At 50.8% G+C, this 18,601-nt stretch overlaps 1 protein-coding gene across 2 annotated transcripts in view; it reads left to right on the top strand.

The window, feature by feature from the left end:
* Positions 1 to 18,601, top strand: part of adgb (androglobin) — a 399,345-nt gene that overhangs the window by 368,202 nt on the left and 12,542 nt on the right. For both annotated transcript variants that reach the window (XM_085981859.1, XM_085981860.1), the window contains one exon: positions 17,624 to 17,726. In XM_085981859.1, coding sequence (XP_085837985.1) covers positions 17,624 to 17,726 — 103 coding nt within the window. The remainder of the gene's footprint in view (positions 1 to 17,623; positions 17,727 to 18,601) is intronic.

Here is an 18,601-nt window from a genome sequence, read left to right as displayed (position 1 = left end):
GTCGTGAATGGTGGTGGACCATTAAACAACTAACTGAAGGAGGAGGCTCCAAGAATATCCCCATCTTCAATGATAGTGGAGCCCAGCACGTGAGTGCAAAAGACAAGGTTGAAGCGTTTGCAACCAACTTCAGCCAGAAGTGCCGAGTGGATGATCCATATCGGCCTACTCCCGAGGTCTCCACCATCATAGAAGCTAGTCTTCAGCCAATTTGATTCACTCCATGTGATATCAAGAAACGGCTGAGCGCACTGGATACAGCAAAGGCTCTGGGCCCCGACAACATACGAGCTATCGTGCTGAAGGCTTGTGCTCCAGAACTAGCTGCGCCTCTAGCCAAGCTGTTCCAGTACAGCTACAACACTGGAATCTATCCAACAATGTGGAAATCTACCCAGGTATGTCCTGCCCACAAAAAGCAGGGCAAATCCAAATCCGGCCAATTACCGCCCCATCAGTCTACTCTCAATCATCAACAAAGTGATGGAAGGTATCATTGATGCCCAGTTTGGGTTCCACCAAGGCCACTCGGCTCCCGACCTCATTACAGCCTTGGTCCAAACATGAACAAAGGATATGAATTACAGAGGTGAGGTGAGAGTGACTGCTCTTGACATCAAGGCAGCATTTGACCGAGTCTGGCATCAAGGAGCCCTAGTAAAACTGAAGTCAATGGGAATCGGGGGGAAAATGCTCCACTGGCTGGAGTCATACCTAGCACAAAGGAAGATGGTTGTGGTTGTTGAAGGTCAATCATCACAGCCCCGGGACATCGCTGCAGGAGTTCCTCAGGGCAGTGTCCTAGGCCCAACCATCTTCAGCTGCTTCACCAATGACCTTACCTCCAACATAAAGTCAGAAATGGGGATGTTCGCTGATGACTGCACAGTGTTCAGCGCAATTCACAACTCCTCAGATAATGAAGCAGTCCATGCCCACATGCAACAAGACTTGGATGATGTTCAGGCTTGGGCTGATAAGTGGCAGGTAACATTCGCGCCACAGAAGTGGCAGGCAATGACTATCTCCAACAAGCGAGAGCCTAACCACCTCCCCTTGACATTCAATGGCATTATCATCGCCGAATCCCCCCTATCAACATCCTGGGGGTTCACCATTAACCAGAAACTTAACTGGACCAGCCACATAAATACTGTGGCAACAAGAGCAGGTCAGCGGCTAGGTATTCTGCGGCGAGTGTCTCATCTCCTGACTCCCCAAAGCCTTTCTACCATCTACAAGGCACAAGTCAGGAGTGTGATGGAATACTCTCCACTTGCCTGGATGAGTGCAGCTCCAACAACACTCAAGAAGCTCGACACCATCCAGGACAAAGCAGCCTGCTTGATTGGCACTCCATCCACCACCTTAAAGATTCACTCCCTCCACCACCAATGTACCGTGGCTGCAGTGTGTACCATCTACAAGATGCACTGCAGCAACTCGCCAAGGCTTCTTCAGCAGCACCTCCCAAACCCGCGACCTCTTCCACCTAGAAGGACAAGGGCAGCTGGCGCCTGGGAACACCACCACCTCCAAGTCACACACCATCCTGACTTAGAAGTATATCGCCGATCCTTCATCGTCGCTTAGTCAAAATCCTGGAACTCCCTCCCCAACAGCACTGTGGGAGTACCTTCGCCACACGGACTGCAGCGGTTCAAGAAGGTGGCTCACCACCACCTTCTCAAGGGCAACTAGGGATGGGCAATAAATGCTGGCCTTGCCAACGACACCCACATCCCATAAAAACAAATTTAAAAAAAAACCCTTCCTGAGATGCGGTGCCCAGAACTGAATGCAGTACTCTAAATAGGGTCTTGCCAGTGCCTTATATAACTGTAATATAACTTCTACTCCTTTGTATTCCAGCCCCCTTGATATAAATTCATTCACCTTTAAATTATTTTTTGTACCATCCAAAAACTAGAAACTCCTCAGTCACATGTTAACACACAAAAAGTTCCACACTAAAACAGATTTTAAAAAGAGAAATGTAGGCAAAAGTGCATTCCAAAACATATCACGGATTTCAGTGACTTCATAAGCCAAAACAGTGAAGATTGATCAGTGCAACGACATCAGTGGAAACCAAAGATATTGCACTTTCCCCTAAAACACATTTTCACATCTATCACTTATTGTAACATACCAGTTAAACTCCTCTGGCATTGCTCACAGATTGAGGGGAGAGGAGTTTTCGGTCAGGCAAGAGCAGAGAATCTGAGCGTGTCGGAACCTGGGTTTACAGGAGAATTTTTTTTAAAGGAAAAGGTCAATAAAAAATAGGTTCCGCTAGAAATAAGAGGCGGGCAGTTCTTGCCTCTGTCATTTTCCCTGCGGTCATCAGTAGATGAACCAAAACTATTGGGATGACGTTGTCTTTCCAAAATCCTGCCAGTTGCACCCCAGTTTCCCTCATGCATAATGCATGAAGCTGGCATCCTAGAGTGCCAGGACTGGATCTTGGCAGAGGTGGAGCCCAGTGTTATTTAAAAGGCCACTTTCCCTACAGCTATTGATCACCATAGAGACAATAGCCTTTTGGGAAAGTGACAGCTTTGAAAGACTGGTATTGTATTAACTTTCAAAAGATCTTTGTTTCTCTTATGCTGTGGCAAGGACGTAGCAAATTCCATCCATCCCCAATGAGGGAACTGCCTCAGTAGTGCTGAAAGTGTCGCTGGTCCACATCATGGGAACTACCTGGATCCGGGAGTGTATCCATGGGGTAATTGAAGTTCACTGTGATCAACACCACAGGAAATCTATTAGTGTAATTAGAATTATATTCCTTACCTTTTTGAAGAAAACTTTAAACTTCCCAGCTTAACCAAGACTTGGAGAGTCATTAATTAATTGCATTATTTTAAGTCTGTTATACTTCATACTTCAAACATCAAAGTGTCAAAATTATAAAACTATAAAAGAAAAAAAGCACCCATTACACTCTGACCTGAAGCCAAGAATTTATAAGTATATAGCTGGAGTGCCCGGCGGTGCCGAGGCTTTTTTGAGAGCATGTTGTTGTTGGAAGAGAGAGAGAGAGCGACTGGGGGGAAGAGAGAGAGAGCGACTGGGGGGAAGAGAGAGAGCGACTGGGGGAAGAGAGAGAGCGACTGGGGGGAAGAGAGAGAGCGACTGGGGGGAAGAGAGAGAGCGACTGGGGGGAAGAGAGAGAGCGACTGGGGGGAAGAGAGAGAGCGACTGGGGGGGAAGAGAGAGAGTGACTGGGGGGAAGAGAGAAAGTGACTGGGGGGAAGAGAGAGAGCGACTGGGGGGAAGAGAGAGAGTGACGGGGGGAAGAGAGAGAGCGACTGGGGGGAAGAGAGAGAGCGACTGGGGGGAAGAGAGAAAGTGACTGGGGGGAAGAGAGAGAGCGACTGGGGGGAAGAGAGGGAGTGACTGGGGGAAGAGAGAGAGCGAATGGGGGGAAGAGAGAGAGCAAATGGGGGGAAGAGAGAGCGATGGGGGGAAGAGAGAGAGCAACTGGGGGGAAGAGAGAGAGCGACTGGGGGGAAGAGAGAGAGCGACTGGGGGGTAGAGAGAGCGACTGGGGGAAGAGAGATAGCGACTGGGGGGAAGAGAGAGAGCGACTGGGGGGAAGAGAGAGAGCGAGTGGGGGAAGAGAGAGAGCGACTGGGGGGAAGAGAGAGAGCGACTGGGGGGAAGGGAGAGAGCGACTGGGGGGAAGAGAGAATGTGACTGGGGGGAAGAGAGAGAGCGACTGGGGGGAAGAGAGAGAGCGACTGGGGGGAAGAGAGAGAGCGACTGGGGGGAAGAGAGAGAGCGACTGGGGGGAAGAGAGAGAGCGACTGGGGGGAAGAGAGAAAGTGACTGGGGGAAGAGAGAGAGCGACTGGGGGGAAGAGAGAGAGTGACTGGGGGAAGAGAGAGAGCGAATGAGGGGAAGAGAGAGAGCAAATGGGGGGAAGAGAGAGCGATGGGGGGAAGAGAGAGAGCAACTGGGGGGAAGAGAGAGAGCGACTGGGGGGAAGAGAGAGAGCGACTGGGGGAAGAGAGATAGCGACTGGGGGGAAGAGAGAGAGCGACTGGGGGGAAGAGAGAGAGCGAGTGGGGGAAGAGAGAGAGCGAGTGGGGGAAGAGAGAGAGTGAGTGGGGGGAAGAGAGAGAGCGAGTGGGGGGGGAGGAGGGGCAGGGGGAGAGGGGGAGAGGGAGAGGGGGAGGGGAGAGAGAGAGGGGGGAGGGGGGAGAGAGAGAGGGGGGAGGGGGAGAGAGAGAGGGGGAGGGGAGAGAGAGGGGGGGAGGGAGAGGGAGAGGGGAGGGAGGGGGAGAGCGAGGGGGAGGGAGAGAGAGGGAGAGGGAGAGGGGGGATGGGGGAGGGGGGAGAGAGAGAGGTGGGAGAGACAGAGGGGGAGGGGGGAGAGAGAGAGGGGGAGGGGGAGAGAGAGAGAGGGCGAGTCCCCAGCCCGCAGCCGCAAACGGAGCCGAGCCACGGGACCTTCAGGCTGTGAGAGAGGGCCGGGCCGGGTTGCCGGGGTAACCCTCCTCCCCTCCCCTCCCGCAGCCCGCCCCTCCCGAGCCCCGCCCCCCCACTAACCTGCTCGCTTCCCTCTGCGGGCCCTGTGTGGAGGTGCGCGTGCGCCGTGCAGCGCCAGCGCAAATCAAGCGCGAGCAGCTTGCAGTGAGCCCAGCTGTGCACCTGGCCAGCCTTTACCAAGATGGCTGGCCGCTGGTTCGGAATCGGGCCCAGCGGGACGGCCGGTGCGTAGCTCGGGCGTGGCTGGCAAGGAGAGGCCCAGGCTTCAAGGCCTGAGGCCTGCAGGCAGCAGACCTGGAGAAATCAAACAGATAATGGACTCATTTATTACACACAAATTATATAATGAGTTAGTTGGGCTCCCAAGTACCAAATTTGTGGTGAATAAAATGCCCTCCACACACAGACAAACTGGGGGGAAAAAAATCGAGCGAGGAATCAAGATGGCGGCAGCTCAGCTTGGGTCAGAACCATTAGGCCCGCCCACACACGCAATGTGACGCACCGATTGGTCAACCATCAGGTCACTGAACTGTAGGATTGGTCAATCATCACGTCACTCAACTCTAGGACGGCCCGCCCGCACACGCAATGAACCCACCCCCGTGACGCAGCAATTGGTCAACCGTCGGGTCGCTCGACTGTACGATTGGTCAACCTGCACGTCACTCAATGCTAATGAGCGGATAATGAGCGGAATTTTGAACGTTTTTTGGATACCGTCGGCAAAATTTTTGTCTCACCGAAAAGTAAATACGTTTATGACCGTTCCGGAATCGTAAGCTTTCTTTTGATGTAACACACATGTAGGTACGCTCTATAACTTTTGAGTGTATAGAAGACAGACAGACAGACATATATAAGATAAGTGCAGATGAATACGTGGTTAGAGAGAAGGGAGGGCTTTTGATTCCTGAGGCATTAGGGGGAGGTGGGACCTGTACCAGCCGAATGGGTTGCTCCTCAACAGGTCCGGGACCAATATCCTCATGGGGAGGTTTGTTAATGCTGTTGGGGAGTGTTTAAACTAGCTTGGCAGGGGATTGGGAATCTGAGTGTAGATTCAGAAGGGAGAGAAGCAAAGCTGGAGATGGAAGGCAGTAAATTAGTAAGTGGGTTTGGAAGGCAGAGGCAACAAAGGCTAGAAAATAGACAACAAAGAAGTTTGGCAGCACTTAATGGTATATAATTCAATGCAAGGAGTCTAGTGAATAAGGCAGATGAGCTGAGGGCACAGATAGAGATGTGGAATTATGAAATCATAGCTGATGTAAGAAAACTACTAAGCACTTGGTTGAGTATAAAACAAGGCTTTAATCAACTGTTTCACAACCATGAGTTTCTAGTTAGATCACTAGCTCCTGGTTACAAAAACGTCCTGAGCAAGCTGGGCCCACGCCCGAGTATTTATACTTTCCTTGGACGGCACCACCAGCTGGCCACCCAGTGTTATCTCATGAGTCATTTCTACATGAATGGTAAGATTCATGACATTCTTCCCGCCTGAAAGATTTGGAAGTCTGACGACTTCCTTCTAGCAGATATAACAGACCACGAAGAGCCGCAGTCATTTCGATTTCTGTTTGTGGCCGGAAGCCACGTCTCCTCGGACTGTGTCTTGGTCCCTGGGTCGCTTGGTTCGTACAGGTTGGTTGACAGGGCCTGTGTCACCTTGATCAATCTGAGGGGGACTGGGGAGATCGTGACTCCGGGTGCGAGTCCCCACAGGCACAGAGCTGGCTTCATCTTGCTTGGTTGCTGGTGATTGTCCGGCGTCCTGGCTTCGGGTGGCCATCCCGTGGGGAGCGCTCTGCTCCCCGAGTTGATTCGGCGGAGTAGTCAGCAGATCCCTTGATGTCCCGGGTAGGGCGTCATTCTCAAAGGAGTGCAGAGTGTCGGCATCATTACAATGGATCCCTCTATTGGTGGGGTCCGTGGGACCGGTTGGACAGGGAGCCAGATCTCGGAGTGAAACGGTGGACTCCCGGCCATCAGGGTACCGCACGTGCGTATATGTGGGATTAACATCTGTTAGTTCCACCTCGTCGACGAGGGGATCATCCTTGGAAGATCGAACGAATCTTCAGAGCAGCATGGGGCTGGGAGCTGCCAACCATGATGGTAGGGATGTCCCATGAGTGAAGCGACGCTGGAACCCGAAGAATCAAGAATCATTCGTGAGGAGTAATGTTGGTGGACGTAGAAAGAAGAGACCTGATGGAATGCAACATGTCAGGCAACATGTCAGGGAGCACAGTTTCCCACTGCTGGTCTGGTAGGTTGCGTGACCTTAGTGCAAGACAAACAGCGTTCCAAATGATAGCGTTGTATCTCTCAACCTGTCCGTTACCAATGGGATGATTGATATACCTATCAATTCATCCAATGAAAAGCGACGAGTTAAGACAGTAACTATAGGTTTTTATTGGCTAAATAACAGAGCCCACCCTCGTGGGTGATCGGATCCAACAAGGAGGAATACCAGCCAGTCGACCACCTTTATACCTGGGCAAGTAGGTGGAGCCATGGGCGGAGTCAGCAGTGGTCAGCCCAGGTCTAACAGCGTGACAAGAGGCGACCTCGTGTAGTGATACAACAGTGTAAACAGTGATAACCATAGTGTAACGATATAACAGTGATAACCATAGTGTAACGATAGTGAACGATAAAGGTGGTTTACCACATTCACCCCTTGTTTAGATTTGAGTCCGGCGGGGTGAAGTGTACTACCAGTTCGGGTATGTCAGTCTGTCCGGAGGCCTCGTAAGCCTTTCCGATCGTCGCAGCAGCGGTGGCGGTGATGCAGTATCCGATGTTAATGCTGGTGTCTGCGTGGTCGGCGAAGGCTCGTGGGGTTCCGGCATGCCGTCTACCTGGGCTGGATTTGGGGGGGTGGTGGGGGGTAACGGTGGTGTCTCAGGGATGCCCGAGGGTGCGAGGTCTCGTAAGGAGACTGTGTCCTCCCGCCTGTCTGGGTATGCCACATAGGCGTACTGGGGGTTGGCGTGCAGGAGGTCCACTCTCTCGACCAGGGGGTCCATTTTATGGGCCCTCGCGTGCTTTCGCAGCAAGACGGGCCCCGGAGAGGTCAGCCAAGTTGGTAGCGTGGTTCCCGTAGTCGACTTCCTGGGGAAAACAAACATTCGTTCATGGGGGGTGGCGTTAATGGCAGTGCAAAGCAGTGACCGGATGGAATGCAGCGCTGCCGGGAGGACTTCCTGCCAGCGAGAGGTTGGGAGGCCCTTGGACTTTAAGGCTAAGAGAACGGCCTTTCAGACAGTCGCGTTCTCTCTTTCCACCTGGCCGTTCCCTCGGGGGTTGTAGCTGGTGGTCCTGCTTGCAGCAATACCTCTCGCTAGTAGGAACTGGCGAAGTTCCTCGCTCATGAAGGAGGAGCCCCGGTCGCTATGTATATAGTTCGGGAACCCGAACACGGCGAAGAGGTCGTTCAGGCATTTGATGACCGTGGTACTGGTCATGTCTGGGCAGGGGAAGGCAAAGGGGAAACGGGAGTACTCGTCAATGATGTTGAGGAAGTACACATTACGGTCAGAGGACGGGAGGGGCCCCTTAAAATCGATGCTCAAGCGCTCGAAGGGGCGGGTGGCCTTGATCAGGCTTGCTCTGTCCGGCCTAAAGAAATGCGGTTTGCATTCGGCACAGGTTTGGCAGTTCCTGGTCATGGTCCTGACCTCCTCGATGGAGTGGGGCAGGTTGCGGGCCTTAATGAAGTGGTAAAGTCTGGTGACTCCGGGGTGGCAGAGGTCGTTGTGGAGGGTCTGCAGTCTATCAATTTGCGCGTTGGCGCATGTACTTCGTGATAGAGCATCTGGGGGTTCGTTCAGTTTACCAGGCCGGTACAAGATCTCATAATCATAGGTGGAGAGCTCGATTCTCCACCTCAAGATCTTGTCGTTCTTGATTTTGCCCCTCAGCTTGTTATTAAACATAAAAGCGACCGAACGCTGGTCGGTGAGGAGGGTAAATCGTTTGCCTGCCAGGTAATGCCTCCAGCGTCGTACAGCCTCCACGATCGCCTGGGCCTCCTTCTCGACCGAGGAGTGTCGGATCTCAGGGCCCTGGAGGGTCCTTGAGAAGAAGGCCACCGGTCTCCCCTCCTGGTTAAGGGTTGCGGCTAGGGCGAAGTCGGATGCATCGCTCTCCACTTGGAAAGGGATAGACTCATCCACCGCGTGCATTGTGGCCTTAGCAATGTCTCCCTTAATGAGGGAGAAGGCTGCGCACGCTTCTGCCGTCAGGGGGAAGGAGGCGGACTTCATGAGGGGTCTGGCTTTGTCCGCATAATTCGACACCCATTGGGCATAGTAGGCGAAGAGCCCCAGGGTCCTCTTCAGCGCCTTTGGACAGTGGGGGAGGGGAAGCTCCATGAGGGGGCGCATTCTTTCGGGGTCGGGGCCGATGACTCCGTTCTCTACTACGCAGCCGAGGATGGCAAGGCGCGAGGTGTTAAACACACATTTCTCCTTATTGTAGGTGAGGTTCAGCCGTTGGGCCGTACGGAGGAATCTCTCCAGATTAACATCATGGTCCTGCCGGTCGCGGCCGCAGATGGTGACGTTATCTAGATAGGGGAACGTGGCTTGCAGCCCGTTCTGGTCAACCATCCGGTCCATCTCCCTTTGGAAGACCGAAACCCCGTTGGTGACGCCGAAGGGAACCCTAAGGAAGTGGTAGAGGCGGCCATTCGCCTCGAAGGCAGTACACTGGCGGTCCTCAGGGCGGATAGGGAGTTGGTGGTAGGCCGACTTAAGGTCGATGGTAGAGAATACTCGGTACTGTGCAATCTGATTGACCATATCAGATATGCGGGGAAGGGGGTATGCGTCCAGCTGGGTGTACCGGTTTATGGTTTGGCTGTAGTCGATGACTAGGCGGTTTTTATCGCCGGTCTTAACGACTACGACCTGGGCACGCCAGGGGCTGTTGCTCCTCTCGATGATGCCCTCTTTCAGGAGACGCTGCACCTCAGAGCTAATAAAAGCTCTGTCCCCGGCGCTGTACCGCCTGCTCTTGGTAGCGACGGGTTTACAGTCGCGGGTGAGGTTGGCGAACAGGGAGGGGGGCGGAACCCTGAGGGTGGATAGGCCGCAGGTGGTACGCGGTGGGCGGTTTAAAGGCTGTTGGTTGTCGACTGTGAGTGGGGGGAGGGGTCCACTGTATGCCAAAGTGACACTTTGAAGGTGGGATTGGAAATCCAGCCCTAGTAGGACGGCAGCGCAGAGTTGGGGCAGGACGAGAAGTTTAAAATTTTTATACTCCGTGCCCCTAACCGACAGGGTCACAACACAGTATCCGCTGATGTCTGTTGAATGGGACCTCGACGCCATTGAGATCCGGTTGCGCGTTGGCTGGACAGTGAGGGAGTAGTGGCTCACCGTGTCTGGATGGATGAAACTCTCCGTGCTTCTGCTGTCGAACAGGCAGGTCGTGGCGTGGCCGTTTACTTTGATGTCCATCATGGACTTGGACAGGCGATGCGGGCGAACTTGGTCCAGTGTGACGGAGGCTAGTGTATGGCTGAGCGAGCTGCTGTAGTCTGCGGGTGAGGCTGTGGTCGGGTCTGGAGACAAGGTGGCGGTCGAGTGTGGTGAACAAAATGGCGGTGCCCACGACGTTGCATAAAATGGCGGAGAAGATGGTCGCCCCCACAACTCACATGAGGCACTGCCGGTGTCGGTGGCCTTGATCAAAGATGGCCGCCCCCACGACTCACACGAGGGGATACTGGCATCTGTGGCCTTGATGAAAGATGGCCGCCCCACAACTCGCATGAGGCACTGCTGGCGTCTGTGGCTTTCCCCCTGCAGGCCTTCGCGAAGTGGCCTTTCTTGTGGCAGTCGGAGCAGGTCGCGTTTCTTGCAGGGCAGCGCGCCCTCGGGTGTTTTGCCTGGCCACAGAAAAAGCAGCCGGCGGCCCAATCGCGGGGCTCCGATGTCGCAGCTGGTACCGGGGGTGGCGGTCCCGATCGGGTCCGAGACGCCGACGCTGAGGTAGGTCCCAGAGGCGGCGTTGCGAGGGGTATTGCAGTCGGGGTCGGGCCCGAGTCCCAGGGTCGCGCAGCACAGTACCTGGAATACGCCTCGAGGTCCCGATGGGCCACTTCCAGAGAGCGAGCGAGGGCTGCAGCTGTGTTCAGGTCGAGGTCCTTTGATTCGAGCAGTCTTTGCCGTGAGTAGTCGGACCGAAGGCCTTTCACGAAGGCATTGCGGATATTCTCTTCAGTATTTTCTGCAGCCGTTACAGCTTTAAAGTCACAGTCCCTGCTGAGTGTTTGTAGCGCCCGTAAAAATTCATCTACAGACTCTCCTGGCTGTTGCGGGCGGGACCTTAGGAGATGTCTGGCATACATAGAATTTACCGGGCTCCGGTACTGCTCTTTCAGCAGGTTGAGGGCGGCCTCGTATGTAGTAAGGTCCTGGGTGAGTGCAAATACTTTAGGGCTCACTTGGGCGGTCAGAACTCTTAGTTTGGATCTCTGAGGCACGCCGGATTCTCCCAGGTAGGATTCGAAACAGCTCAGCCAGTGTTTGAAGTCGAGGGCTGAGTTTGCTGCCTGTGGGTTTAGATCCAGGTACGGCGGTCGGAGGGCTCGCAGCCAGGCCGGCTGCTGTGGCTGTTGTAGCTGGGCGTCTGACTGGTCGTTTGGCTGCTCCGTTAAAGACATTTCAAAATTTAGCCAATAAAATTGATATACCTATCAATTCATCCAATGAAAAGCGACGAGTTAAGACAGTATCTATAGGTTTTTATTGGCTAAATAACAGAGCCCACCCTAGTGGGTGATCGGATCCAACAAGGAGGAATACCAGCCAGTCGACCACCTTTATACCTGGGCAAGTAGGTGGAGCCATGGGCGGAGTCAGCAGTGGTCAGCCCAGGTATAACAGCGTGACAAGAGGCAACCTCGTGTAGTGATACAACAGTGTAAACAGTGATAACCATAGTGTAACGATATAACAGTGATAACCATAGTGTAACGATAGTGAACGATAAAAGTGGTTTACCACAATGATACTGTGTCGTTTTACTTGTGGCGATTCCCCGTTGGGAAAGATAACTTTTGAGTTCGCTTGACATGAAGGAGGGACCCCGATCAGAGTGGATGAAATTGGCTGTACTACAAAGGGGAAAGACCTGACCGAGGCATTTGATCACTGTGGAAGTAAGCATATTGGGACAGGGGAAAGCAAAGGGAAAGCGTGAATATTCGTCCACCATAGTAAGCAAGTAGGTGTTTCGCGTTGAGGAAGGCAATGGCCCTTTAAAGTCAATGCTGAGTCGCTGCATAGGCTGTATAGCATGTATGAGCGAGCTATCCGACGGACGGAAGAATTGCGGTTTTAATTCCGTGCAAATTCTACAAGTGGAACATGTTCTTTTCACGTCTTCCATAGAAAATGGGAGATTTTTAGATCACACAAAGTGCAACATACGGGTAACGCCAGGATGGCATAAGTCAGTATGAAGATCCGCAAGAGTCGAAGTTGACATAGAAGAGCAGAATGCACGCGTGAGGGTATCCGGGGCCACATTCTCTTTGCCGGGTCGATAATGTATGGTGTAGCCAAAGGCGGCCAATTCCATCCTCCAGAGCTATATTTTGTTATTCGTGATCTTAGTGCGTTTCCGGTTATCCAGCATAAAGGCCATAGAGTGCTGATCGGTTATAAGCGTGAAATGGCGACAAGCGAGAAAATGACTCCATTTACGTACTGCTTCGATGATAGCCGTAGCCTCCTTCTCGACAGGAGGATAATGGAGCTCGCTACCCTGCAAAGTTCTGGACAGAAATGCAACGGGTCGACCACCTTGATTCAAGGTAGCCGAGATCGCCACCTCCGATGCATCGCACTCGACCACGAAAGGGAGATTTTCATTGATGGAACGAAGCGTGGCTTTTTTCAGTTGTCGCTTGAGGAGGTTGAAAGCTGAAATAGCCGTTGCCTCCAACGGAAATGATTTCGCGTGAAGCAGGGGCTGGACCTTGGAGAAGTGGGGTATCCACTTCGCATAATAGGCGAACATGCCGAGTGCCCGACGAAGAGAGCCGAGATTCGTAGGGGGAGGGAGCTCCTGAAGCGGATGAAGTCGCTCCGGATCCGGTTTGATGACACCTTTACCCACTCAGTAGCCAAGGATGTTGACTGATGGTACTGATTTCACAGATTTGGACTCATTTAAGGTTAAGTTGCGACGAAGGAGAACGTCAAAAAATTTCTGGATGTTGGCATCATGCTCCTTCTAGTCATGACCAGCAATGGTGATATTATCCAAATATGAAAAAGTGTCCGTTAAGTTCTCCTGTTTGACTATGCTATCCATTGCCCGTTGAAAGACGGCCACCCCATTGGTGACCCCAAATGGAAGGCGGCAAAACTGGTAAAGCCGACCATTGGCCTCAAAGACCGTATACTTTTTGTCAGAGTCTTTTAACGGTACTTGATGGTACGCGCTCTTTAAGTCAAAAGTTGAAAATACCTTGTAGTTGGCAAGGTTATTGACCATGTCATCGATGCGTGGTAGTGGGTAGGTATCCAGGTCGGTATACTGGTTAATAGTTTGCGAGTAATTGATGCAAAGGCGTTTCTTGTGTTGCTTCAGAGGATTTTTAACAACGACGACTTGAGCCCGCCAGGGAGATGAACATGGCTCAATGATACCATCAGCTAGAAGGCGAGAGATCTCTGCCTCGATAAAGGATAGATCATCTTGGCTGAAACGTCGTGATTTAGTGACTATGGGCTTACATTGGGGGGAAAGATTGGCAAACAAGGAGGGCTCGTCGAGCGAAGCCGCCGAAAGTGCACAAAACGGTACTTTGGAAATAGTAAGCTCCGGCTTTGACCCTCCAAACTCGAAAGTGAGTCTTTTGTGTTGTTTCTTGAAATCCTGTCCCAGGAGCACATCACTGCATAGGTTTTTGAGCGTCCCGAGCCGGGTGGAGAAATAAGTGCGGCCGTTGAGAATAAGGTCGACAAGACAAAAGCCGGAAGAGTTGGTGGTCAGTGTCGTCAGAGCCATTGCAATTTCCCTGTCCGAGGGGTAAATACGCAGTTTTAACTTACTGACAGCCAGCTCACTAATGAAGCTGTCAGAGCTGCATGAGTTGATTAGTGCATTCAAAATGTGTCCATTTACCGAAACCTTCGTGGCTGCATGGGACAAACTTTGGGGAAAAACAGCTGTGATGGGAGGAGGAGCAGTTTTACCCTTGACAGCTGTAACCTTAGTAATGGTTCTTGGGGGAGGAACAGTTTTATAGATAGCAGCTGTAACCTTAGTAGTGGCTCTTGGGGGAGGAGCAGTTTTATAGATAGTAGCTGCAAAACTAACAGGGGCTCTCGACCAGTATACCTTAGAAAAGTGGCCTTTCTTACTAACAGAGGCTCTTGACTAGCATACCTTAGAAAAGTGACCTTTCTTACTGCACTGATTGCAGGTTGTGTTACGAGCAGGACAAAATTTCTTATAGTGGAATGCACCTTCACAGAAGAAACACTTCCTTCCAGATTGCCAAGATGCTAGAGCAGGGTCGTCATCAGTGAAGGCTTCTAGGGTAGGGTTGTCATCAGCTAGGTTGGACTCATTATCAGTGAGGGCTTCCGCCCGAGGCCTATCGAAGGAGTCACTAAAAGTGATAGCAGCAGCCCGTGCACATGGTAAAAGATAGGTATCTGCATTCCTCTTTGCTAAGTCCAGAGAACATGCCTGGTCATAGGCAGCCTGTAACTCAAGGGTTTTATTCTCCAACAGATGCTGGTGTATGAAGGGAGATGCAATCCTATTAATAAAGGAATCACGAATTAACTCTTCCTGGTACTGCTCAGCTGTGACAGCTTTAAGATTACAATCCTTGCTGAGCCTGCAAAGCTTTTGAAGGAATTCGTCAAGTGATTCCCTGGGTTGTTGTCAAGTTGTGGCCAGTAGATGCCAAGCATAAATTTTGTTTGGGACCTTAACATATAGTCGCTGTAATATTAGGATAGCAGAGTCATAGTCTACACAGTCTTCCATATAGTTAAACACATGAGGAGATACATAATTGGCAAGTATCTCTAATTTATCAGAAACATTTTCACCACACATCCTGAGGAAATTGCTGAAGGTACGACTCCAGTGTTTCCATACTTTAGCAGGTGTAGGTGAATTCGGGTCCAGGTCAAGACGGGCGGGTCTGAGTAATTTGTCCATGATGGATTGATTACTACGTCGGAGTTCCCTTCTACAGTTGAAGTCATAGCTGGCTGTTCCCGAAATCACTCAAGAGCGTGGAGCCAATACACAGTTGATTGAATTGACGTAAGAAAACTACTAAGCACTTGGTTTGAGTATAAAACAAGGCTTTAATCAACTGTTTCACAACCATGAGTTTCTAGTTACATCACTAGTTCCTGGTTACAAAAACGTCCTGAGCAAGCTGGGCCCACGCCCAAGTATTTATACTTTCCTTGGACAGCGCCACCAGCTGGCCGCCCAGCATTATCTCATGAGTCATTTCTACATGAATGGTAAGATTCATGACAATAGCTGTTACTGAAACATGGCTGAAAGGAGGGCATGAGTGGCAGCTCAACATTCCTGGTTACATGGTTTTCAGATGAGATTGTTTAAAAAGGAAGAAAGGGATAGACCAAGTAATTACAGGCCTTTCAGACTATCCTTGGTGGTGGGCAAATTATTGGAAAAAATTCTGAGGGACAGTATTAATCGTCATTTAGAAAGGCAAGATTAATCAAGGACAGTCAGCCTGGATTTGTTAAGCGAAAGGCTGTTTCCAGTGGGATTCTGCAGGGCTCAGTACTAGGTCCCTTGCTTTTTGTGGTATATATCAATGATTTAGACTTCAATGTAGGGGGCGTGATTAAGTAGTTTGCAGATGATACAAAAATTGGCCGTGTGGTTGATAGTGAGGACGAAAGCTGTAGCCTGCAGGAAGATATCAATGGACTGGTCAGGTGGGCAGAAAAGTGGCAAATGGAATTCAGTCCAGCGAAGTGTGAGGCAATGCATTTGGGGAGGGTTAACAAGGCAAGGGAATACACAATAAATGGTAGGATACTGAGAAGTGTAGAGGAACAGAGGGACCTTAGAGTGCATGTCCACAGATCCCTGAAGGTAGCAGGACAGGTAGATAAGGTGGTTAAGAAGGCATACAGGATACTTTCCTTAATTAGCCGAGGCATAGAATATAAGAGCAGGGAGGCTATGCTTGAACTGTATAAAATGCTAGTTAGACCAGAGCTAGAGTACTGCATACAGTTCTGGTTACCACATTACAGGAAAGATGTGATTGCACTAGAGAGGGTACAGAAGAGATTTACAAGGATTTGGTCAGGACTGGAGAATTTTAGCTATGAGGAAAGATTGGAAAGGCATTGGAACAGAGGAGGCTGATAGTGTGGTAGAGGCAGAAATGCTCATCGCATTTAAAAAGTACTTGGATATGCTCTTGAAGTGCCGTAACCTACAAGGCTACGGACCAAGAGCTGGAAAGTGGGATTAGGCTGGATAGCTCTCTTTCAGCCGGCACAGACACGATGGGCCAAATGGCCTCCTTCTGTGCCATAAATTTCTATGATTCTAAATACCCATCAATGTACAAACTTTCAACAACAGTTAACCTCTAATTGACCTCAGGGTCTTGCTATTTACAGCGATTAAAGGAATAGGTGAGGTCTAACCCAGCTACTCTTTAGCAGCAAGGTAACACATTGGCCTAGAAATTCACTGGCCTTAGCGCCGCTTTTGAGGCGCTAGAGGGCCTAGCGCCGAAGTTATGGCCAGTTTAGAAATTGACAGGGGCCCTAAATCGGCGTTAGGCCGGTAGCGCTGCGCCGGCACCGATGACGTCATCGGTGTGCGCAGCGTCCCGGTTGCCATGGTAACCCGCCCGAACTCGGAAATTGAGTTGCGGCCGCCTTGCCCGTGGCAGCCGCAAGCAACGTTCTGGCAGAGGTGCCTTACAGAACTTTGCGCCGGCGCATTAAAGGCCCCGCGGCGGCCGGACGCTTTCCCGCCGGCCGCCTGGCCGCAGCTCCCTCCCCGGACTTCACCCCCCCCCCCCCCCCCGGAACAGAAGCAAGCCCGGCACTTGTCCGAGGTGCCGGGCTCATTTTTAAAAAGATTATCGCGGGCCGCGGCCGGGTGCAGGCAGCTCCTCCTTAACGGAAGGAGGAGGCCTGCACTTCCCGAGCCTGCCGCACCGCAGCGGGCGCCGCAGCGCCGGAATAGCGCCGCAATGCGGCGCGTGGCGCCAGTTTTGAGGCGCTGAGACCCCTCAGTAGCGCCGGCAGCCGTTTGGGCGCGGCGCTACTGAATTTTTGGCGCGCGCAGGGGGACTTAGCGCCGGCACTAACTTCCGGCGCTAAAGCCCTCGCTGCGCCAAAACCGAATTTCTAGGCCATTACATCTTACACGGTATAACATTCCCGTCACTGTAAAATATCCTTTCATCCAACTTGCTGTGATTAACGTCACCAAATATTCATTGATATATTCTAAACTATTTACACACTAGTTATTGTTTCTGATTCTCTTTATATTAACTTTTGGTTGCTATGTATCCCACTGCAGCCACAGTTCAGAGAGTGGTCATTTGTTGGTTATAGGACTTTTTTAACATTCGGGAGGAATTTTTGTTCTGACGTCTGTTTTCAACATTAATACGACAAACATTTCCACAAGCTGTATTTTCTCACACTGTTGTGGTTTTTGTTATTCCTGTCTGCAGGGTGAGACTCACATTATTTTGTTAAATGTGGCTGATTGAGCTGTAACAAAATACCGAAGTTTTATATGATTCACAACCATACTTGTTACAGACCAGATATACTGTTGAGGATGTTAATTAACAAATGTTCAACATATTTGTTTGAAGGAGGCATTAACCTATTAAAATAAATCTTTTGATGAAGGGTAATGCACTCAAACTATTAACCTGTCTTTTCTGATCACAATTGCTGAATATCTATCAATTGAAATAGTGTAGAGAGAAATTCAGACAGACACATGAAGGGTTTGTATGTTAGTGGCTCAGAAAGGGCCCATATTTTTAAAATCAGTAAATTGTGAACCTGACACCATGTTTGTTCTCTGTGTGTAGTTAGTTCTCAGGATGTTCAAGAAACTCAATCCACAGCTGTTGGCACAAGTTCACAAGATTCTGTTCATATAGTTGAAGAAATGAAATGGACCCAATATGTAAGGTATTTATGTACGGTTGTGTGGCCAATCATCTCAAGGTGACTCTTGGTCTCAGCTGTAACTTCCAATGCTCTGTAGTTATGTCTTATTGAAATACGCTTGACTACACGGGGGGGTGAAATTGATCTTGGACGGTAGCGCAAGGCGATAACGAATTTTCAGCCCAGTTTTACGCCCCTACAGTGCAACTAAACTCCATTTCCCTTCCCAAGTACTGCTAAATATCAGGGCACTGAAAATTCTGGGGGGTTTCTTCAGCAGTACAAGTGCGGTGGAGCAGAACGGCCCTCCGCCAAGAGATGAGGATGCAGATCCCCATCCCAAATCCTGGGGACATAGTCATTCAAATGGCCGGGACAGCACATCATGTCTCCTAGGGCACATTAATCCCATGACCAATACCTGAGCCACACCCAGCTAATCTGACCTGGGGCCCTGAGGCCCTTCCTGGGCTGAAGAACAGCAAGATGTACCTTTTACTTTGCTGCTACAGGAGCAATTTGCAGGCATTTTAAAGGTAACCGATCCCCTTCTGAGCGGTGAAAGATGAAACGTAATTGTAACTTCTTTCTCACTATAATGGATGCTCAATATTATTACAGAGCCCTTATTAGTTCTCAGTTCAGCTTTTGGTCATCTTTCCTAAGATCTCCTTATGTGAATCGGTGTCTATTTTGTTTGGTTACACTCCTGTGAAGCACCTTGGGTTGTTTCACTACATTCTGTGTTCTGTGATTAAAGGTGCTATATAGGTGCAAGTTGTTGTTGTTCTTCTAGTAGCAGTTGTCAAGCTGGGGAGTGGAACTAATTGGAGAGCTCTTTCAAAGAGCCGGCACAGGTACGATGGGCCGAATAGCCTCCTTCTGTGCTGAATGAT

Source organism: Somniosus microcephalus, chromosome 3 (genome assembly GCF_052327205.1).
Source record: "Somniosus microcephalus isolate GS21.2 chromosome 3, FLI_Smic_1.0, whole genome shotgun sequence".
Taxonomy (NCBI): domain Eukaryota; kingdom Metazoa; phylum Chordata; class Chondrichthyes; order Squaliformes; family Somniosidae; genus Somniosus; species Somniosus microcephalus.
Note: the sequence above shows the minus strand (reverse complement) of the source record. Positions and strands in the feature narration are given on the sequence as shown.